At 41.0% G+C, this 24,942-nt stretch overlaps 1 protein-coding gene across 4 annotated transcripts in view; it reads left to right on the top strand.

The window, feature by feature from the left end:
- htr1e (5-hydroxytryptamine receptor 1E) overlaps positions 1 to 13,392 on the top strand; it is a 62,153-nt gene extending 48,761 nt beyond the window's left edge. For 3 of the 4 annotated variants that reach the window (XM_008119658.3, XM_008119645.3, XM_062980967.1), the window contains exon 2: positions 11,743 to 13,392. In XM_008119658.3, the coding sequence (XP_008117865.2) occupies positions 11,907 to 13,001 (1,095 nt within the window). In that variant the 5' untranslated portion in view covers positions 11,743 to 11,906 and the 3' untranslated portion in view covers positions 13,002 to 13,392. Of the gene's footprint in view, positions 1 to 9,266; positions 9,412 to 11,742 lie in introns of all 4 variants that reach the window. The other variant, XM_062980959.1, reaches the window with a different exon arrangement.
- Positions 13,393 to 24,942: the final 11,550 nt, after the last annotated feature.

Genomic DNA, 24,942 nt, shown 5'->3' with positions numbered 1-24,942 from the left:
GTTGTAAGCCCCCCGAAGATCCAGCTTGGTGTAAACCTTAGCTCCTCGAAGCCGATCCAGTAGATCCGAGATTAAGGGCAGGGGATAGCTGTTCCGCTTGGTGATATTGTTCAATGCTCTGTAGTCCACCACCAAGCGTAGTTCCCCTGACTTTTTCTTCACAAACATCACTGGGGAGGCGGCTGGGGATTGAGAGGGTCTGATGAATCCCTTGCGAAGGTTTGTCTCTAGGAATTCCCTGAGAGCTTCTTGCTCTGGTTCAGTCAGGGAGTAGAGATGCCCTCGCGGGATCGGGGCCCCCTCCACCAAGTCAATGGCACAGTCATAAGGTCTATGTGGGGGTAATTTTTCGGCTTCTTTCTCATTGAATACATCCCAATACTCGGAGTACTTCTTTGGCAAGGTGATGATGGGTTCGGTGTCTGTGGCATGGCATACCTTGGCTACGAGGCAATGGTTTTGGCAGTACGGTGAAGCAAACTGCAGTTCTCTGTTGGACCAGGAGATGTTAGGGTCGTGGAGAGTCAGCCATGGAATTCCCAAAATCACAGGGAAATGGGGGACCTCGGTAACAAAGAAGGAGATCTCTTCCATGTGTTCCCTTATCCACATCCTGGTGGGTTCCGACCACTGACTTACGGGGCCCGTCTTGAGGGGGCGGCCGTCTATGGCTTGCACCACACGGGCATTCTTGAAATCATGATATTGTAATCCCAGAGAGTCGGCATACTCTCTATCGATGAAATTGTTGGTAGCTCCAGAGTCTATCATGGCGTGGATCATGACGGGTCCCCTTTTTGCTGACCATAAAGTGACCACGAGAAGGAACAGGACCCCGGTTGGCGGCTCTTGGATGGATTTTTTGACCGGGTTGGCGAGCCTCTCTACACCCGGTCGTTGGCTTCCCCCGCCGGCTGTGTACCAGTCGGCTCAGACGCCTTCGTCTCCGTGGAGGACGCCGCCGCAAGACGGGCGGCCGGCTTCCCTTTGGCTGGGCACTCTCTGGCGAAGTGGCCCCCGTTCCCGCAGTACCAGCAGAGGTTTAAGCGTTGACGACGGGCCTTCTCGGCGGCATCTAGTCTGGGACGCACATTGCCCAACTGCATCGGCACCTCCTCGCCTCCTCTGGGGTATGGGGTTGGTGGTGGGGGTCTCCATACTGGTCGTGGCTGAACGCTGGCGGGAGCGGGGGGATTTGCCCCGGCTCTACTGCCCTGGCCTCGAACCCACTGTTTCCTGTTGGCAATCATGACTTCAGCCCGTAAACATTGATCAATGAGTGCCTCGAGGGTCTGGGGAGGGTCCACCTTGGAGATTTCTTCCAGCATTTCAATGTTGAGACCCTCCCGGAATTGTCCTCTGAGGGCTACATCGTTCCAGCCGGTATTGTGGGCCAGCACTCGGAACTCGGCTATATACTGAGACATAGGTCTGTCTCCTTGGAAAAGGCGACGGAGTTTGTGACCGGCTGCCTCCAAATTGTCCTCGATTCCCCAAGTCTCCTTGAGGTGGTCCAAGAAGTGTTGCGCTGATCTTAGGTGTGGAGAGGCTTGGTCGAACAGTGCCGTCGCCCAATTGGCCGCTGGCCCGTCTAGAAGACTGTAAACCCACGCCACTTTGATGTCTTCTTGGGGAAACTCGGCATCTCGGGCCTCTAGATAAGCTTGACATTGGCGACGGAAAACATGAACCTTAGAAGCTTCTCCAGTAAACTTGGTGGGCAACGCCATGGCCGGGAGGCGGACTCCGCGCTCCCGCAAGCCCTTTATTTCTCCATCCTGGGCGTTGAGTCTGTCGCGGATGCGATCCACCTCTTCCTTGTCGATGGTGTAGGTAATCGGCTGGCCGCTCGGCCCAGGTACGTCTCCGGTGGACATTCTGGCCGAGGTTAATTGGTGCTTAGGGTGGCGGAGTCAAACTGTCACGACCCAGGCTGCAGAGCACCAATAACCATACACAGAGGCCAGAATCTAACTAATATCTTTATTGAAGGAATATATAAAGTTAATAAGAACAAGTGTAGAAAATAGTCCAGAAATAGACCTTTCAGGAAAGGTCAGAAATAGTCCAAAAAAGCAATGTCCAATAGGAAATATTAAGGTCCAAAGTTGTAATCCAATAACCGAAACACTCACTTTGCCAAGCACAGTGAGGGGAGATGACAAGGTCCTTTAGTCCATAAAACTTGAGCGTGGCTAGGAAATAACTTGATACTTGAAACAAGGCTTGAACGTGGAACAAGGTAACTAGGAACAAGAACAAGGTCCGTGGGATAACTTGGTAAAATCCGTGAACAAGGCAAGGATTGATCCTGGGAAACAAGGCAAGGTCCGCAGATAAACAAAGGCTGGGAAGCAAGGCGAAGGCTGGATAGCGAGGCAAGGCTTGGGCAGGAGCGAGGCTTGAATCGAAGCGCGCTGTCCAGACACAACTCGCTCCGTAGGCTGACGAATTGACTCCGCGAAGTTACTACGCGGGCAAAACACCTATATAGAGTCTAACTTTCTCACCGAAGCCGTTCTCTGGGAAACAGAAACGAAAGCTAAACTCCGAGACCAGATGTTAAACTCCTTAAAGATTCTCACGAGAAACAGTCTTAATTGGCAACATTCTTAGCTGCTATCCTCGCACTCCTGCGCGAAGCTGATTCCAAACTTCTCTGTTGTTTACAAAACTCCCGGCGCAAGAACACGGGAGAAGTAGGCTCTGGGGTTGTTTGACATACTTCTGGGACACAACTTTCTTGCAGGTGCAAGGTTCCCAGATCTGCCTGGGGAAGATCTGGCTGAGAGGAATCCAGTTCAGACTGGGAAGGTAAAAAACCCAAGTTCTCATCTTCATCAGGGATTACAATGTCCTGAGCAGGACTACAAGGCCCATGGGTCATCACAGATATCAGGTAACCAGGGTTGGACTTCTTCTTCGTGGAATCATACTGGATGTCTTTGAGTGAGTCCAGCTACCTCCCAACCCAGAGAAACGTAACAGATCTTACCAATAAAATCTCACAATAGGTTTGCCTTAGGGTCACCATGTTGGGAATTACTTTAAAGCATACGGCAGACATATTACACACCAATGGAATGATCTATTCCCACAGTAAACCTATCTGGCTTTCCATCTGCAGATCTGACTGATGTTTCATTGGTAAAATATTTAATGCTATAAATGTATGCTCTGTGAGCTATAAACTTGCACCACAGATCCAAGTATGGGGAAAGGTGTTGCAATGATTTGGTAGGAAGGGTCACAGGTGCTGTATCTATTCAAATACATGTTCCCAGTCTAACTATTATAGCAAGATGGAAACCACGTCGCTTTCCAAATGTTGTTGGCTGCAACTCCCATATACCTCTTCAGCATAACTCATGGTGAAGAATAATATAAGTTGCAGTGCAACAATAAATGGAGACCTATATAATCCCCATCCCTGCTGTAAATTCAGATAGAAGAACATTCCCAATTAATGCATGATTTGAAAGACTGAATTTCCAGCTTCTCTGACAAGCAGGCTTAACCCTTATTGGTTTGCATTAATACAAACAAACTATTTTATTCTGCATGTAAAAATTGTATGAAATTTATTAATGTTCAAATGCAAAATAGAAGGAAATGCAGGTAACCTTTTTTTTTTAGAAAGAGCTACTTATTCAAATCAAGTAAAATCTCCTATTATGTTTTATTCTTTATATTACAATTAACACAAATTAGCTCCATCTTTTTCTGATTTATGGGAAGGTAGGTAACTAGACTAAAAATACCTTTCTGGGTTAAGATTTGAACTTCCAGATATTTTAGATGTCCCCAATCTTCCTTCCTTGGGGAAGGAATTTATCATTTTTATGCTCTTCTATTAGAAGTGCAATATCATGAAGAGAATGCTTCCCTGGAGAAAGGTGGAACTAATCCTTGACTTTAATATTGCCCATGGGTTTCTTTTATGTCAGCCTACTTCATGCCAAGTGCTTGAAGTTTGCCTCTTAGCCTTGCTTGATGAAATTTGAAGCCACAGAAATGTGTTGTTTTTCAGACTTGCCGTGGGCCATGTAAGGAATTATCAGATGGGGAAGGGACCATTTACCATCACTATCCAACTCAGAGCTTAAAACAATTTAGACTATAACTCTCAAAATTGCTGTGGCCATGTGGGCTGAAGAAGTCTGAGAGTTGTCATTTTTAAACAATAACTTTTCCAGGCTTATTATCTGACTCTGACCAAAGAAAAGAACTGCAAAAAACCACCTGATCATCTAGGAAATCTCATGATAGCAGCAGACCAAAGCTTATCTAGTGATACATCAACCTTGTGATGCCTCTGGACCTTCTGTTCTCACATTGCACCTTCTCTTGTACTAGAGCAGTGGTTCTCAACCCGTGGGTCCCTACCAGGTGTTTTGGCCTACAACTCCCAGAAATCACAACAAGTTTACCAGCTGTTAAGATTTCTGGGAGTTGAAGGCCAAAACATCTGGGGACCCACAGGTTGAAAACTACTATACTAGAGTGACTGTGTCTAAGTTTAAATTCTTGCTCATTTCCCACTAAAAATGCCAGAGTACCAAACCTTGAGCAACAATTTACTTCAGAAAACATACAGCAGAGCTTGGAAACTGTCCTGTTTGTTCTATAGCTTCAGTATCTTTCAACAAGTATGGCTACTAACTATAGTTGACTGGAAGATAGTCAATCCTAAATCAAAATTTCAGTTCCAATTAGAGAAGACCCTTTAAATCAATGGGATATATATATATATATATATGTTGACTTTTTTGTAGATCTTCAAAGCCAGGGTATTCTGAGAAGATTGGCTTTGCAAATACCCTGTGCCATGGAAAATTCAACAACCTTCCAAGGAACATTCATAAAGTTGCAAGGAAAATTGTAGTTGGGTAGACAGTTTTCCAAGTCTGCTTTCTCAAAATACCTTGCTTTTGAAGGCCCACCTAGAAGAATTGAATTGCTGGAACGGGCTGCTCAAGACCCAACCAATTTCTTGCTTTCTTGGTGACTTCATTTCACTTTTCCAGTGGCACAACTTCACAAAAACAACATTGTATGTCTTCTTCTGTTTACCACTTCTTTCTAGCAGACATTTAAAATCCATTTAGGCAGAACCCAGTTCAGCTGGCTCATGGGACACAGGGAAGTCAACATGCATTAATTCATTCTCAACCATTCTGGCAAACTTTTACAAATTCCCTGAATGTTTCAGCCTAGGCTCAAATTGCTCTTACAGTGTCTTGGAACACATTCAGAAGCTGGTTTAACCAAGACATGGCAAGTTGTAATCAGACTCCCTTTTGAATTATCTACATGTCCACTAAAACTCACAAAAATCCTGTTGTAGTTTCAGACTTTAAAAAAGGTCTTCTAAGTGGGTAGATAAATGGGAGCAAATTTATCTATTTTGCCTCAGTGCTAATTCTGTGAAACTACAAAAAGTCAACTCAGCGGCCTTCGATACCATCAACCACGGTATCCTTCTGGGACGCCTTGCAGGAATGGGCCTTGGAGGTACTGGATTTTATCATGATGTATTGTATGTGTTTTTATAACTTGTTTTATTGTTGTTTGATTTGTTTTACTGCTTGTTTTTATATTGTCATGACTGGGCTTGGCCCCATGTAAGCCGCCCCAAGTCCCTTCGGGGAGATGGGGCGGGGTATAAGAATAAAATTACTATTATTATTATTATTATTATTATTATTATTATTATTATTATTATTATTATTGTTGTTTTGCAGTAGCTCCAGTCCTTCCTCGAGGGTCATTCTCAGAAGGTGTTGTTAGGGGACAACTGCTCAGCCCCACAGCCTTTGTTCTGCGAGGTCTCACAGGGTTCTATATTGTCCCCCATGTTGTTTAACATCTACATGAAGCCACTGGGAGAGATCATCTGGAGTTTTGGGGTACGGTGTCACCTGTACACAGATGATGTCCAACTCTGTCACTCGTTCCCACCTGCTACTAAGGAGGCTGTTCAGGTCCTAAACTAGTGCTTGGCCGCTGTGATGGTCTGGATGAGGGCAAACAAATGAAAATTGAATCCAGACAAGACATAGATACTCCTGGTCAGTCGCAAGGCTGAACAGAGCATAGGGTTACAGCCTGTGTTGGACGGGGTCACACTCCCCTGAAGCTTGGGGATTCTCCTGATTTCTTTGTAGAGCTTGGAATCCCAGGTCTCAGCGGTGGCCAGGGGAGTTTTTGCACAATTAAAACTTGTGCGCCAATCGTGCCCGTACCTTAGGAAGTCTGACTTGGCCACGGTAGTTCACACTCTGGCTACATCCTGAATAGATTACTGCAACGCGCTCTATGTGGGGTTGCCTTTGAAGACTGTTTAGAAGGTGCAACTGGTCCAACGGACCACAGCCAGATTGCTCACCAGAGCTGCGTACAGGAAGCACACAACCCCCCTGTTGAGCCAACTCCACTGGCTGCCAGTTTACTTCCGAGCACAATTCAAAGTCCTGGCTTTAGCCTATAAAGCCCTAAACGGTTCTGGCCCAGTTTATCTGTGTCGACGTGTCTCCTCCTATCAACAATCTCAGAGTTTAAGATTGTCTGGGGTGGCTCTGCTCTCGATTCTGCCCACTTCACAGGCACGATTGGTGGGGACGAGAGGCAGGGCCTTCTCGGTGGTTATGGCTATGGCACCCCCTCCCTAGGGAGATTAGATCAGCCCCCTCCCTCCTGATCTTCTGCAAGAAAGTGAAGACATGGCTCTTCGACCAAGCTTTTGAAAATCTGGTGCAACAATAGACATGAAAGACTCAGAATCTGACCAATGGAACGGCCCGGACTTTGCTCTTGGATCACGTGATGTTAATGGTTTTAATTGTGTTTCTATTGTAATTTAATGTGTATTTTAAATGACTTTTTGTAATTCTTTGTAATTGTTTTAAACAGCATTTAATTACTGCTATGTTGTTAGGCCGCCCTGAGTCCCCTCAGGGTGAGAAGGGCGGGGTAAAAGTATAGTAAATAAATAAATAAATAAATAAATAAATAAATACATCTAAGTGGATACAGACACTTTGCATGTGGTCAATGCTATACTAATATTAAATAATCCACAAATTGTCCTTCTATTTATTGCATTTTATTTCTATCCTACCTTTTTACGAAAAAAATGTTCAAAACAACTAATAATCACCAACAAAGCAAACTAAAAACAACTCAAGCAGTAAAACCATTAAAAAAAAACCATAAACTCCTGCTGCATTTTGTTGCTATACCCTCAAAATTATCTCTTTCATTCTCTCACTGTTTCCTCTTTTCTCACATGCCCTTCCTTTTTATTTTTTTGGGACTCCAATGGCAAATTTCATCAGCCACCCTCTTCACAGCTGGATTTTATTTTTCTTATCACCAGCTGACTCCCCAATTTGAGCTATAAAGAAGGTGAAAATAAAAGGGAAGTTTACAAGCTTTGGCTTGTTTTGCAACCCAGGGCTGTCTTTAACTAACCCAAGCACTGTGTAAAAGCTTTTACAGAGCAATAATCCTGCAGGCAGAAAGAACATTGTGTGGGGCACAGATTGCCAAGTTTATTAAAAAGGCTGCTGAAACATGGCCTCTACTAATGCAGCATTCTACATTTATCAAAGTAAAATAATTAAGAAAATTGTGCTTCTGGGTGGACCACCAGTTCATAAGTTTCTTTCTTTGCAATTCTAAAATGACCCCCCATACATTCAACAGTATTACCTTCAACAGTGTTACATCAAGAAGGTGGTTTCTGTATGTCATTCCAGAAAATATGCCATGTCACTCCTTAAATCCATTTCTGCTCCATGCAGCCCTCCTGCAGAATAGATCAGTGCTAGGACCAAAAGAGGAAGACTTCCAACCAAAACACCATTGACCGAAAAGAGTTTATAACTCCCACTCCTTGCCACCATGGAGCTACAGGACAACTTGTTATGGGCTAAATAGTGATTGATAGACCCCCTGGAGATGATTGCCAGGTGCAGTTGTGTACTGTTTTCCAAGTTTGTGGCTTTTCATTTTAAAAATCTCAAAGAGGTTTCTAAATGTAAGGAACATGCAATTTCCTATATACACCAGGCTTCTATGCAAAATTATATCATGGGTGACAGAGTGTGTAAAAAATATTTTGATAGTTAATCACAGTGAGAATCTTATGGTTCTCAAGGTGTTGTTGGAGTGCAACTCCCAGCATTCCTCTTCACTCACTAAGTTCACTCATTTAGATATTCTAAGAGTTTAATTCCAGCAACTTCTGGAAATCCACAGTAAGTGGAAGCAGCAAGTTTGCGACTATTGTGACCCTCAGGCATTGATACCCTTTTTCCTTGAAAAACAAAATACAGTTGGCCTCTGTACCGATGGATTCAGCAACCTTAGATACAACTATCTACAGCCTTGAAACTATTCCAAAAAAAATCCAAAAGACAAACCCCAATTTTGTCCTACACACACACACACACACACACACACATATATAATTTTTGCTATGCCATTGTATATCCATGGGGATTTTGGTATTCATGCGGGTCCTAGAAGTGAATGCAGTGGATACCAAGGGCCCACTGTATACAGATCTGGAAGGATCCAGATTGGTGAAAGATATTGTCAGATTATTGGGTTTAATCCCTGGACTGCACAAGTCTTTGTGTCATCAAGTTCTAGTCATTAATGAGTAGCTAGACTAGAAACAGGACCAAGCTCAGGAATTTGTCCCCACATTCCAATGCATGTTTCCTAAAGGGTTTTATCTTTATCTTTACTACTAGCCACTGTCACCTCCCCCTTTTGATGATGTAGTAATGGAATTCTGTGAGGGAACTTCCTTTTAAGTTTGAATTTCCCCGGGAAGGCCATGCAGTCTCTACCATGTTACTTCTGTTTAATATCTCCCTGTGAAGATGCATTTGCCTCTCTGTAGGAAAAATGTAGCTGTATGGACTTTTTAAACTTTTACCTTCTTTAGAAGATGAGATTTAGTAAGCTAGTTAGCTTCAAGACTTTTATATCAATAATGTATTTCTTTTTCCTTTAATAAATCTCTTGAACCTAAAGATCGACTCTGCAATCCTCAGACATCTTAAAGGTTAAAGGGCTATTCCTGCTCACCACACATAAGTTTCTGCTGGTTTTGGAGTTTACTCCTGGCACTCTGCTACATTTTGGTGGAATTACCCTAACTGAAAGTTATTTTTTGAGCCTAACAAGTTCAGTTTCCCCAACACAGACCATTGTGGGTCATTGCTACCTATGTATTCTTCCTCTTTGTCCAGATGGACTGTCTTGCCTGCAGAAGATGTGGGACATTATCCTGATCTATTCTGGTGCACAGCTGCACAGATGAAAACCCCCATGGTGTGAATTTTCTCCCTGGAGTTCCTAGGGTGATGGGGACTTGACTGGGTATTCAGGCAAAAAGTAAGAAGACTTCATCTTTCAACAACATTTCCTCATCTGAATGTGCCCTTTGTCAAGGAACCCTGAATTTTAATTTTAATAGCAGCTGAAAAAACAAGCTTGTCATTTTTTTGCTGTCTTTATGCAACTGCCTTTCTATTATTATGAAAATTTACAGCTGGAAACTCACATATTAGTGTATGGATGGGAAACATGTAAACTCCGCCCCCCAAATGTTGTTGGACTACAATTCACAGCTATACCAGCATAGCCACAGGCAAGGAATGCAGTCCAACAATAAATGGAGGACCACATGATTTCTCCAGATTTGAATGTAATATAGAGTTGAGTATGTTGTTCAACTGTACCTCCCAACAGTCCTCAAACTTGACTATGTAATCTAGAGATGACAGTCCTACCAGATTTGAAAGGCTACAGCTACCTAACCCTGATCTGATACAATTTAAGACAAAGCACCAAAACCATATTCATTCCTAGGCATGTGCAAAGTCAGGCCGTAAATCATGCAGTGAAGTAAGTTCAAAAAGGCTATTTTTTAAAAATACTTGTTAGTGAAATTTCCCATCAGTGGGTGTTTCTGTCCAACAAGAAAAGAACAAGCCCATGATTGTCTCCTGCAAAGAACAGCAACAATTAGAGCAAACTGCATAACCTCCTGAAGACAGCAACGGGCTTTGAACTTAAACATTAATGTTTACAGAATCTTTAAACTTTCACTTGAAAGCAGCATACAGGTGTTTATCCAGAATTACAAAATACTCCAAAATTTTCTAACTGGGTGTCTGAGATAGTCACACCTTTTCTTCCTGATGGTTCAGTGTACACAAACTTTGTTTCAGCACAAAATTATTTAAAATATTGTGGATAAAATCATCTTTTGGCTACACGTGTAAGGTGTATATAAAACCTAAATTAATATCATGGTTAGATTTGGGTCCCATCTTCAAGATTATGAAGATTATGTGTGCATATGCAGATACAGATATTCCAAAATCTGAAAATATACTCCTGGCACCATGAATATCATGAAGCTACATGGCAATATGTTTTGGTTCATCCCATTCAAGTTCTTTCACTTGCATGATAAATGGGAAGACCTGAGCTTACAAAAGAAAATTCCCTATAGAAGTGGTTGGACATTATTGTCTGATTTTCTCCATGTTTTGTTGAAGATTGCAGAAGCAAAGCTGTGTGTGTGGCATCTTTGTGAATGTGATGCCTTTGCACACTATAGATCACACTGCATGTTTCCCATATAGATATGCATCACACCTTGCAATCATACATTTCACATTTGTTTTCACATTCAGTTATGTAGTATCACAGTTCTGTAATATACAATCGTTATGTTACTCCATAGGTGCATTGCAGTTACATAGGTTACATTGCAGTTCTTTAATCAAATATTATTTGCCATACACCTTTGGGGGCATTGAACAACAACAGTATCTAATTGCTTTTTCAAAAAGCTCTTTCCAAGCACAGTTTAATATAGACACAACCTGAAGTTATTCTCTGAAACTTTTCATGAAATGGCTTCTTGTTTATTAAGAACTACCTTTGAGGTCATGTTAAAGATTCTGCATCATAGAAGATTTAATTTTCTGATGTTTTCTGTTGTGATACTTTAGTTGTGAAATGTGCATCTTGGTGGGACATTGCAGTGCATCACCTTTCAGTTGCAGTTGCCTAAAAAATCCTTCCTGTTCTTCCAAGACTCCCTAGTGAATATGGCCTTTGACTGCTTACGTATTTAAACTGCCATGTGCAGTTGGATATGTTTGCTACTATATTTTGTTTTATTATTGGATCTGTTTTGCCATCTTTGCTATGCCATATTTTTTTTATCCTTTGGGTATTTCTCTTCTAAATAGAAACACAGTACACCGACTTTCATGTTGTTGTATCCCTTCAAGTCATTACCACCATATGGTGATCCTATCATAGTATGCCCTTGACAAGATTTGTGGGGACAGGGTTGCCACAAAATAAAAAAATTCTAAAATATTTTCTGAACCCGGTTCAAACGTATTGAGAATTAAAGTTATAAGTCTACAGTGGATAAGCCTTGTATTTCTTAACTTCAGTGTGCATTTTTGTACTAGCTGCTTTCTCTGTCTCAGTAAGTAAGTGAAAGCAGAAATGTAGTGAAGCTATTTGCAACTGTTCAAGTAATGCCACAGAATGCCTATCTTGTGGGTCTAGTTTTGCATAAGTGCCACAACAAAACATGATCTGAGGACTACAATGTCCCATCCTTGTGGATAAAGTATAAATAAAGGAGTAGAGTCATAAATTGTGTTACTAACAGATTTATTTTTTGTCTTCCAGCCAACAGTGAGTAAGTGGAAGGAAGGTGCCTAAACGTGAAAATAAGATGGAGCATAAAGATCAGCCCTGACATATCTTTGATTATCTTCTGGAATGGAGGGGTTTTCAACCTGATTTTTGTCTACTCACTGAAGGCAATAAGCAGTTTGTGTAGCTCAGATAAGATGAATCAGACAAACCTCACAACAGAAACTAATGTGACTGTCCAATCCAAGACAGCTACTGAAAACATGCTTATTGCCCTGACTCTGTCTGTCATTACCACGCTAACAATGCTGCTGAACTCTTCGGTCATTTCAGCAATTTGTACAACAAAGAAGCTTCACCAGCCAGCAAACTATTTAATATGCTCACTGGCTGTTACAGACTTACTTGTTGCTGTTCTGGTCATGCCCTTGAGCATTACCTACATAGTTATGGAAAGATGGACGCTTGGATACTTCCTCTGCGAGATATGGCTAAGCATAGACATGACTTGTTGCACATGTTCAATACTTCACCTTTGTGTCATTGCACTGGACCGATATTGGGCCATTACGGATGCCATTGAATATGCCAGGAAGAGGACTGCCAAGAGAGCTGCGGTTATGATTGGCACCGTATGGACCCTTTCCACTTTCATCTCCATGCCTCCTTTGTTTTGGAGAAACCACAGCATTAACATCGATTCCAGTGAATGTCAGATTCAGCACAACCATGTCATCTATACTATTTACTCCACATTTGGAGCATTTTATATCCCCTTGACCCTTATACTTATCGTCTATTATCGGATTTATCATGCTGCAAAGAGTCTTTATCAAAAGCGTGGCTCAAGCCGACACCTCAGCAGCAGGAGTACAGACAGCCAAAACTCTTTTACCAGTTGTAAGATCACACAGACATTCTGTGTGTCTGATTTCTCCACATCGGATCCCACCACGGAGTTTGACAGAATGCATGCCTCAATGAAGAGCCCTACTTTTGACAACGACCTGGATTTGGTTGGAGATCGCCAACAGATTTCCAGCGTACGAGAGCGCAAGGCTGCACGCATCCTTGGCCTTATTTTAAGTGCGTTCATTTTGTCTTGGTTACCATTTTTTATTAAAGAACTCATTGTAGGCCTTGGACTTGGCACTGTGTCTACAGAAGTGGCTCACCTTTTGACATGGTTGGGTTACGTGAATTCCCTGATCAATCCACTGCTGTACACTAGTTTTAATGAAGATTTTAAACTTGCCTTTAAAAAGCTCATTAAGTGTTGGGAACACTCTTAAAACAACACCAGATGGTTTCAATGTGACTTCCTGGCCTTAAATAAGAGAGAGAGAGAAAATAACTTAACCTAGCAACCCATTTGGATTCTTTTGTTTTTAGGCTGGAGAGCACATATTAAAAAATATTAATTTAGCTTGTCTTTCTGCTTAATATCTCTTTAACCTGTGAACTTATCATGCTGCTTTTTACCTCTTTCTATTATGAGTACATGTATTTCTATATCATGAGATTCAAATACATTTTATTACACAGGTTCTCTCAGTTCCCTTTCCCTCCCTCCCTCCTCCTCTTCCTCCTCCTCCTCCTCTTTCTAACATAGAGCACATGCAGCATAAAGAGTCCAATTCAATACTTGTCTTTAGACCACTTCTAATAAATTATGAACCGTCATCCTACTGTGTCAGTGTTAACCCAACCCTCCATCCTACTTCCTCACTGAGTCTCATGCAAACGTTTCTTTCAGTGCACAATCCATGAAAAAGATAAAATGACCCATGCTGGACCAAAGACCTGTCTGATCCAGCCTTCTGTTTTCAAACCCAGAGAGGTATTTTTAAAAAACCTGCACACAAGCTACACGTTCAGTGGCTTGTTCTGATTCTGGTTCTTCTCAATCATATCTATCTATCTATCTATCTATCTATCTATCTATCTATCTATCTATCTATCTATCTATTTCTACCTATCATATTTTGGCTGGATGGCCAACTTGTCTCCCTGCCTGACAAAAAGAAGGGGGTTAGACTGCATGGCCCTTGAGGCCCTTCACAATCATATCTATCTATCTATCTATCTACCTACCTACCTATTATATCTATGCCTGGATAGCCATCTGCCGGGAGGGCTTAGATGGTGTCTCCCTGCCTGGCAAAAAGAAGGGAGTTGGACTGCATGGCCCTTGAGGTACTTCTCAAGCATATCTATCTATCTATCTATCTATCTATCTATCTATCTATCTATCTATCTATCTATCATATCTATGGCTGGATGGCCAGCATCTGTTACAGCAGTGCTTCTCAACCTGTGGGTCCCCAAATATTTTGGCCTTCAACTCCCAGAAATCCTAACAGCTAGTAAACTATCTGGGATTTCCGGGAGTTGTAGGCCAAAACACCTGGAGACCCACAGGTTGAGAACCACTGCATTTCAGGGAAGCATCTCCCTTCTGACCTTGTTGGTAGGATATAGTCCTCATGACTGGAAGCTACATAGCCTCATTCCTTATGGTTTCTAATGTACTCTTCCTGTATATTGATCCAGAGATCTGCCTCCTCTTGGAGCGCTGCTCTGGAGTTTTCTTCTGTCAATATCAGCTGAATTCCCCTGCACTGCCTCTTCTTATAAATGCAGAATGAGATCTTGTTGTGCATTGGCTATCCATACAGACATGCACACGAATAGTTTCATGGAGCCTAAGGGCAAACATCTCTCACAAGCACAGCTGTATTTATGGGAAATCAAATGATTCTTAGAAGACTGCATGGTAGGTAATATATCCATTATATATGCCCAGTATGACTATGAAGAACTGATGGTGACGATGATGATGACAATGATGACGATGATGATGAAAAATCTATATAAATGCATTTGGGAGTTATTAAGGTTTGTTTTGAAATGACCTTGGAAAAAAGGGATAGAGAAGTGATGTAATGTGTATGTTCAAGTCACTTGCCAACTTATGATGACCCTATACATTTCATACAGTTTTCTTAGGCTCTGAAGTGGTTTTGCCCATTCCCTCTTGAAATATAGCCTACAGTGCCAGATATTAATTGTTGGTCTGTCATCCAAAAATATTCAACTGGTTAGCTTCCAAGATCAGACAGGAACTGTTGCCTTTAGGGCAGTGGTTCTCAACTTGTGGATCCCTAGGTTTTTTGGCCTACAACTCCCAGAAATACCAGCCAGTTTACCAGCTGTTAGGATTTCTGGGAGTTGAAGACCAAAACATCTGGGGACCCATGGGTTGAGAACCACTGCTTTAGGGTATTGAAGTGATATGCTACGCATCTTTAAAAATCTGAAGAAATATCAAGAAGACAGAGCAAGTCTCCTTCAGAGACTGGAACACAGAACCAATGAATTCAAATTGTAAGAAAAGAGATTTCACCTAAACATTAGGAGGAACTTCTTGACTAAGAGCTGTTTGAGGGTGAATGGGATGCACTGGAAGATGGTAGACTGAGCCTCCTTCTTAAGAAGTTTTTAAACATCTCAAGAGTATATAGTTGCAAGTTCCTTCATTAGTAAGGCATTGGTCCTTAGACTACATTCCAACTCTGATTCTGTACCTGTAAATTGTGGCAACTACAGGACAGTTTTATGAAGTCATGAATATTGTTCTTGGAACAGTACAATCATAGCTCTCTTGCAAAATGGAAACAAATGAAATCATTTATTAAAATGCCAGGAGTTGTCCTCATTCATTCTGAGATATACTACTGTGGGTTCTGAAACAGTGCTAATTGTTCTTTTACAGCTGCATTCATGCCTGTGTTGAAAAGCTCCAGCAGTTTCTACATAAACTGTAATATTCTGCAACAACATTGATTTTTACTCTCTGCATCACTACATCTCCTTGCAAACTGCTAATTAGAATCAGGCCTAAGGCTGTCCCATAATTCAAACTAAGAATATGTTTATCCTTTGCCAGATGGTTTGAGATTATCAGATTAAAGTATCATCTAAGCAGAAAAGCGCGTTTTCTAAACAACATGACACCAATGGGTGAAGATGCTTCCGTCTTCCTGAATACAAACTAATGATGAAAAATAGCATTTCAAAATGCTATTTCAGAAGTGATCTCTAGGGACTTATTGAAATGCCTGTGGAAAAGTCTGTTCATGCAGCATCTTCCATCTCCTGATTTCAGAGCAACAGCATAGTGGATTGGATCCAGATTTAGGGTACATCTACACTGTGGAATTAGTGCAGTTTGACCCCACTCTAACTACTTTAACTCAATGCTATGGAATCCTGGGAGTAACCATTTTATACGGTCTTTAGTAATCATCATCATCATCATCTTTATTTATATTCTGCTTTATCTCCCCAGAGAGACTCAGAGTGGATTACAGAATTCACATATATGGCAAACATTCAATGCTTTTTTAAACAGTAAACAACAACGACATACAATACACTTAGCTTCTTTTGCCAAAGAATGCTGATGCTTCACCAAACTACAAATCCCAAGATGTAGTAGCATACTTTTGTGGCCTCAGGTAGCATTGCACTATGGCAGTTAAAGCAGTGTCAAACTGTATTAACTCAACAATGCGGATGTTACCTAGATGAGACATAATAAAATCAGTGAAGGCTGAGACATGACTAATTTAAGCCCTGTTGCTTTTACTGGGTCTGCTTTTAGTATGATTAAATCTGGATTGAATCCCTTATCTAGAAATAATAGAACTCCCACATTGTTGTTTGCAAGATCTTTAGAAGGTAAGATTGCTATGGAGATCAAAGATATTGCTATTGATCCAGTTTTGCACTTCATCTCCACAGGGTCTAATGTCTTAAATTTTGAAGTGGAATATACAGGTTTACATTGGGGAGGGGACAACATGTTTTTACTGATTCTGTTTTTAAAAGAGTCATTACATCAGCCAAATATAAATAGCACCTTCCATTTGTTCCAAAGACTGAAGAGTTCTGATGAAAACTTGATGTATTCCAAAGCTTCCAAAAATAATTGATAGCCCTATTCAGTTTACCAAGGCAAACACTGGCCAATTAAAATGTTATATTGACAATAGTAAAAAAAAGAAAAAAAAAAGAGGACCAATATAACTTTTGCAATTCCTAGACAATAAACCCAAGGTATATGAGTTGAGATTTCTCTTTGGGACTGATCTGAGGGAATGAAGAATCACAAGGGCTTTGCACAAGGAAATTGTGTATATGCATGCCAGCAAATTCTCTGAAATACTGTATACCCTAATTGTATGTGTGTGTTGACTTAGGCAAGGAATAGTCAATGGTGGCTTTTTCACTTCCTCCCTCTGAAATGTAGCCTGCAGCACCTGATATTTCTTTGTGGTTCCTATCCTAGTCTTAGTCAAATCTTATTCTGCTTAGTTTCTAAGATCAGGGAGATCTGATGACTCAGATTTACATACTGGAGTATGTAAATATAATTTTTGGAAAACTAGGATAATGGTTAAAGCATGCTACTTAAGCAACTATGAATGATGGCACTTTTTATTGTTTGGATATGAACCAAAGGGCTGATTTGAAAAATTGGGAAGGATAATCAGAAATTGCAGTACCATTTGCAAAGTATTTCAAAATTCTCTGAATACAAAAAGTGATGGTTCTCATAAAAAATCCAAAGGAGGACTGGAAAGTGAAAAAACTAAATGGAAATATTTTCATAAATGTAATCCATTAGCTTTGGTGCTGGAGGAAAATCCTGAGAATGCCTTGGACCGCAAGAAGATCCAACCAGCACATAGTCCAGGAAATAATGCCCGGCTGCTCACTGGAGGGAAGGATATTAGAGGCAAAGATGAAGTATTTTGGCCACATCATAAGACAGGAAAGCTTGGAAAAGATCATGATGCTGGGGAAAATGGAAGGAAAAAAAAGAGAGGCTGACCAAGGGCAAGATGGATGGATGGTATCCTTGAAGAGATTGGCTTGACCTTGAAGGAACTGGGGGTGGCAACGGCTGACAGGGAGCTCTGGCGTAGACTGGTCCATGAGGTCACGAAGAGTCAGAAACGACTGAGTGATTGAACAACAACAACAACAACAACATCCATTAGCAGAAGCCCTGATGGTGAAGTGAATGAAACCACTGAGCTGCTGAACTTGCTGACTGAAAGGTCGGCGGTTCAAATCCAGGGAGCGGGGTGAGTTCCCACTGTTAGCCCCAGCTTCTGCCAACCTAGCAGTCAAAAATATGTAAATGTGAGTAGATAATTAAGTACCGCTCCAGCAGGATGGTGTTCCATGCAGTCATGCCTGTCACATGATCTTGGAGGTGTCTATGGACAATGCCGGCTCTTCATCTTAGAAATGGAGATGAGCACCAATCCCCAGAGTTGGACACAACTAGACTTAATGTTGGGAAAACCTTTACCTTTACCTTTAATCCATTATCAGAAGTATGAAATGAGATAATGGTTTCTGGGCAGACTGTATTTGAGTCCTTACAATGGCATATATAACCAAAAGACTATCTTCAGAGAACATCTTGGCCCCAAGGAGATTGACTTGGTAGGCTGACAAAATGTTTTCACATGAAAATATGAACATATGACTTTAAGGACTACTACCAGCTATGTACAAGACCTATATCTTCTCAAACTCTTTGAATATTCATCACCAGGGTCACAATCTTCATCTTTTTCTGCATACTATATTATTATTATTATTATTATTATTATTATTATTATTATTATTATTATTATTCTAACAACTGCTATGTAACAATGATTAAAAGCCTGTGGCTTTACTATCACTTCTTTTGCACACATGAAAAAGAAGAGTGACATCCATAAATGCTCATGTTTGAATAAATCAGTCAAACTGGCACTGTGAATATCTCTTCCTAGACATCTCACAAATTGTAGGCCTATACATCTCTGGAGAAAAAAGTGCCAGCCAGCCCAATATCAATACATTTGGAAATAAATCAAAACCATGTATCATGGGAAGCAAGATCTCATCATGTTCAATGGGATCTACTCCCCATGGAGAGAAAAGCAGGATATAAATGAAATTAAACGATAATACTAATACTCTCAAATGTATTTATTTCAGTCTGCAGCATGCTGGTGACTCAGGAATTGTGGGTTGGTGAATCCACCCACATTTTTTATAGCAGCTCTTCAGTTTAACAGTGGCTCTGCCACAGCTAATCAAGGGTGTATGGGAGCTGTCCAAGTGCTGAATGTATCAATTTGGATCTACTAAGTTACCTCCAGACTGTAATCTTAGGGCTTGTCTACATTACAGGATAAAATCCAGACTCACCCTGAATGGAACAGTCTTTGTAATGCAGAGCAACGTCCATTGAGTTTCCTGGTGAGTGTGGTTTTCTTAACATCATCTTTGCCTCATATTGGGCAATGTCATGGAACAGTCCAGAGATTCCAGCAAACCCACACTTTCAGGGCAGTCTGGGTAGCTAGAGTGGGTTTAATTCAGCCTTATCCACTGTCCAGACTGACACTGGTACCATTACCATTTCCTTGTGCTCATGAGTGCATGGAAAAGAGATGGATCATGCTTTCATTGCCTCCTAATTCCTGGTCATGCAGACACTTCAATTCTGACATCAACAGAGACACCCAGGATGGCCAAAAAGAAGAAGGAAGCATCACGTAGTTGCATGAACTCAAGATGGGACATACAGGCAACCAGCAAGAAGGGGTGGGATTGCCTCTCTCCCTCAGGCTGGTGACATGGATGCCCCTTTCTGATGACAGTACGGGTGCCAGTGATGGCCAGTATCATGCCTTGCACAAGGGGAAGAACATGTAGAAGTGTCAGCTGCTGAGTCTCAGAGATATAGCTCCCAGCAGTCACCCTACCTGGAATTGGAAGTTCCAGAGGCTGAGACTGAGAGTAGCAGCTCCCAGCAGCCTCAAGAGAAAAGGACAAAGACACCTACCTTGCTGGAATGCCAGCAAAGAAAGTGAGGGCCTGAGAAGGTCCTGAAGCCCTTATCTGAAATACTTAGCAATTAAGCAACACCTGAGAGATTGAGCCAGGCTATAAATCTAGCAGCTATAACTCCAATAGCAGCTATAACTTTGTGTCAACTGACTTGCACCACTCTGTTTTCTATCTCGGGCTCATGTAATCCGTGTGATCTAGCCTTGGTCTAGGTTATGTTCCTTGGTATCATTATTCTTTTGGATTCCCCAGACAGACATCTTGATTTGCTTCCTTGTGTGGACGTTTTACTGACTATGTTAAAGTTCTCACTTCTTCTGCTGCTGGTAACTTTTGGCCTTGGAAAGGGGGGAAAACAAATTTCTGATACTGTGCTGGTGATTTTTTTGGAACTTTGAACTGCCTTCCAGAATAGGACAGCTAGGAGCTAGCATAGAGCTCAACATGGAGGAGGAGAGATGTATCCAGTGAAATGCATCCCTGGCCATTGAAGGGGACTGGATTTGACACTGGATCTGGGATTCTTTTTACAACATGCTAAATTACTCAGTGTAGACATGCCTTTAGAAATCATTTGCTAGTAGGATTGCTGGTATGGGTTCTGAAATAGCCATTTTCAATGCAGATGTGTTGGACTGTCATTCCCACCATCCCAAGCCAGGATCATTAATGGCTATATACAGACCCTTGCTTCAGTACACATTTTCTTCCCATAATTTGTTATTTGGTTATGTTTCTGTGATATGTAAAAAGGAAACTGAAGGTACAGGGAGGAAGTTGTGAAATGAACAGACATAACTTATCAATTTTGACTAGTCAGCCCAAACTTTGTTCCTATAGCCTTAGGCCAGTGACTTCAAGACAGGACAGAAGATTATTGCTCCTCTTATAACTTTTGTGATTTCCAGTTAGCTGGAAACCACAATTCATTCAGTATTTTGTTATCCCCACCTGCTGGTGAAGAATATGTGATACACACAATCCTGCTGTTGTGAGTAAGTGTCCTGATGTGAGCCAAGTGAAACCCACAGGAGAGAGCTGCAAGGTTGCCGCTGCTGCCTCCACAATCTGCCACTGAGGCAATGGCTTCATTCTGCCTATTAGCAGGACTAGCCCTGCTGTTTAAATTAGTACAGAATTTAACCTCTCTAGATCATATTATACATTTCTGAATGGTGACCATATTGCTATTTCTGCCAATTTACAAAACCCCAAATATATTTGCTGTTGTTGATTCAGATCCACCACCAAAAAGCTAAGTGAACCATTCATTTAACCATGATCCAGTCTATAGTTTACTCCTGCTCAAAGGACTGGCATTCTTCTTGCCTATCTTCCAGACAATAAGTTATACATCACATTAAATATCTTTACCATTTTTTTAAATTGCCATTTACATGAATTGAAAAAAATTGCAAAATGATGGGTTTGAGTCACACAAAGATTTTACTTCATTTTCCAGAATGCTCCTTCTATGGCAAGTCCAACATTTACACCAAGAGTTAATATGAGGCAATCTTTGTTCTGTTCCTGAAATTCTGAATGAAGAAAACTCCAAAACCTTCACATCCAGAAGCAGGTGTGGGTGCCATTCAGTTTTCCCTACACTGGAAATTTTTACCCAAATTACATACAAAACAATTACTTCCTAATACATTTAGCTGCCTCTCTCCCTCCCTGCATCCTTTTCTCTATGGGCTCTTCCACACAGCCATATAACCCAGAATATCAAGGCAGATAATTCACAATATCTGCTTTGAACTGCATTATCTAAGTCCACACTACCATATAATCCAGTTCAATGTGGATGTTATACAGTTGTGTGGAAGGGGCCAGAGATGGCTAAATCTTCTCCCATAAATGGGATTCACTGTTCCTTTTAATGCTGTAAATGTAGTTTCTACAAATGTAGACCCTAATGTAAAAGTCTTCATACAATTTCTGCGTAAGGACATTCTAGGGAGGTGGGAACCAATGAGTTAACCAGAAAAGGTTTTTCCAGAATATCTCCACAGGATAATGGAGGGCCTAAACACCCTACTGGCACCAGATCCCATCTGATCTTGGAAACTACTTGGATGGGAGACCACCACCAAATACCAGGTGCCATAAGCTATACTGCAGAAGAAAGAATTGGCAAAACCATCTCTGAGGATTCCTTGCCTACAAAATTCATGGGGGTCATTAAAGCAACAGGAGACTTGAAGGCATGTACACAGGCAAGATTAATTATCATTCATTAGTTGCTTCCAAGTGAAACATTTTATGTGTGTAATGTTTACACTAGTTGCTGCCTGTTTGGAAATAGCCACAATAAAATCACCCTCTTTACAAACCCTCTTATTTTAATGCAGAAATAATATAACACCATTTTTATTAGGTCAGAAGCGACTTGAGGCAAGTCGTTTCTGGTGTGAGAGAATTGGCCATCTTCAGAGACATTGCCCAGGGGACACCAGGATGTGTTGCCATCCTGCTGGGATGTCTCCGCTAGCTAGAGCTGACAGATGGGAGTTCACCTCATTTCGCAGATTCAAATTGGCAACCTTTAAGTCAGCAACCCAACCTTCAGGTCGGCAGTTCAGATGTTACAGGGGTTTAACCCATTGTGCCACCGCGGCTCCTGCATAACACCAATAAATAATGCTTAACCATTGAAACAAACACATTTTCAATTTTTTTAAAAAATTAGCATTATTTGTACAATAAAGTATTTGACTTACATTTTTCACCACAAGGTGGTGCTCTAAAACTGCCAATGAGCCTGTAAAATGCCTCCACTTCAAGAATGGAAAACAAAATTAGAACTTCAGATTTGACCAGGTTTAGAACTGAGACATATTTGAGAGCTGTCCAAATAAAAGTAGGACTCTGAAGCAGACTGAATCTGAACATGAACGCTCCTAGAGATTGGCTGACAATTTGGATTTGTAGGCACAGATATCCAGAAAACTGATGTTTTCTCCCAAAATATCAATTTCAGGTAAATACAACTGTGAAAAGAGAAGAGCAGGGAGAATAGAGGGCAGAGTTTTGTGACTGATAGAAAAAATTTCTGCTTCCAGATAATGGTTTTACCAGGGTTGTCTGGTCCCAAAGCTATGGGAAAGTCTATGAAAAGAATGTCCTAGGACTGAATCTCACAGTGGTTTTTTTTTTTTGGGGGGGGGGGGTTGCAGGGTTTGCCCAAAATATTTTGCTGCCTGAGGTTCAGAAGTTACAAGACTTTTTTCAGATTTTTAATTATTGTATGAGATATCTTGGAGATGGGATCCAAGTCTAAACATGAAATTCATTTATGTTTCATATACACATTATTTATGCACATAGTCTAGAGGCAATTTTATACATAATATTTTTAAAATAATTTTGAGTATGAAACAAACTTTGTGCATATCAAACCATCAGAAAACAAAAGTGTCACTATCTCATCCACCCAGATGGACACTTTTGAAATATTTCAGATTTCAGAATTCCACATAAAGGATACTCAGCATGGATTATCAATTGCTTTAAAAACATATTGATGTTTACTCTCTCCCCATCTCTCTCTCAGTTACTGTAATCGTTATTTTCGATTGACTATCTTCAGGCAGCATTCAATTCTCCAGCATCTTTGTTTTCATATTAACTCTTTATTTGTCCTGTCATTCCAACTTTACAACCTCACTATTTCGTTTCTATAGATTTTACAAATCAATCTTTGACAAAAATTCCTATCTTGTATTGATTATTATGACATCTTACCACATCTCAGAACCTAATTATTCTACATCTAAGAAAGAGACATACTTGATGCCTTGGCGGGTTCAGTCTCCTGTCTTTTGTACAATTGCATCATATATATGAAACTGATGTCCCTATGGCTATCACTCTGTACTTTTAGACAGCTTTTATGCTGCTATCCTTGACATGTATTTTATAAAATAAGTCCCACTGAATGCACTGAGCTTCCTGCTTCAAAAAGCAGAAATATCTGCTGTTTCCCTTTTTTAACATTTGATATGGGTTCTACTATTTTTCCATTTTCACCTAGCATTTGTATAAACATTCCCAGTTCCTTTTTCTGTGTTATTATATCCACTTTTATTAAAGTGTAAATCCACATGCATTGATCATTATGAGCTTTTTCTCTTTTGCGAAGTGAGTGTCCTATGCCGAGATCTTAATGAAATTTTAAAAATAGCAGCAAAGAAGAACAAAGAATATATATTTGATCCACTTGACACAGAAGGAAGCATTATTTGACCCAGTCAACTGACAGTGATAAAATTATGGGCAAAGTTCCTACATTACATGTGCACAAGTTATAATCAAGGTAGGTTCTGTAAGTTTGTTCTTAAGTTGAATTTGTATGGATGTTGGAACAGGCACATTTTAAGTGTAAATCCAGCCAAAAATATATCTTTTTAGCTTTGGATAGCATAGAGAAGGGTTAACCCCCTGTGGCATTTGTTTTGCTGTCTGTGCCCCTGTTCAGAAGATTTCACCTCTCTTTCAACCCCTGTGATAATTAGATTTTGAAAGATTTGGCTTGTTGTGGAAACAAGGATTGGTGAGAAAGCTTCAGTGGAGACCTCTTTTCCCTATGATAACTTTCCGGGATTGAATTTCCCTTCAAAGGGGTAGATTTCTCTCACTTCCTGTTGTCTTGCCCCTGATCTTATCTATGAGTCGCTTGTAAGTTGGATGTTTATAACTCAGGGACTGCATGTAATATGACCTGGCCTCTCCCCTGCTCCCCCCCTTCTCAACCCTATGTAAACAACCAGAAGCCACACCATACAATGGAAGTCTGTACTACCTGTGATCAGGGTGCAGCAAGATGATGTTTCCAGTCACCTTCCACCTGTGATATGTAAAAGGACAATGAATTGTGATGAGGTCCTACTTCTGATTGTCACAGCCACACTCACTGGTAGGATAGGACAGGAAATATCACCCTGCTGTACCCTATTGGAGAGCAAAACAGACCTACGTCAGGTGCTGGCTGCCAAGGCAGCTTGGGAAGGAGAGAGGCAATCATGAGTTCTTTATCTATGGGTACATCTATATTGTAGAATCAATGAAGTTTGACACCACTTGAACTGCCCTGACTTAGTGCTATGGAATCCTGGAATTTGAAGTTTTATTTATCCTGGGATTTCTAGTTTGGTAAGGCACTAGCACTCTTCTCTGTTTTTTTATTGTGTCAGAAGCAACTTGAGAACATACTACAAGTCGCTTCTGGTGTGAGAGAATTGGCCATCTACAGAGATGTTGCTCAGGGATGCCTGGATGCAGGCATGTAGCCGGTGGGGGGGGGGG

This window comes from Anolis carolinensis, chromosome 1 (genome assembly GCF_035594765.1).
Source record: "Anolis carolinensis isolate JA03-04 chromosome 1, rAnoCar3.1.pri, whole genome shotgun sequence".
Taxonomy (NCBI): Eukaryota; Metazoa; Chordata; class Lepidosauria; order Squamata; family Dactyloidae; genus Anolis; species Anolis carolinensis.
Note: the sequence above shows the minus strand (reverse complement) of the source record. Positions and strands in the feature narration are given on the sequence as shown.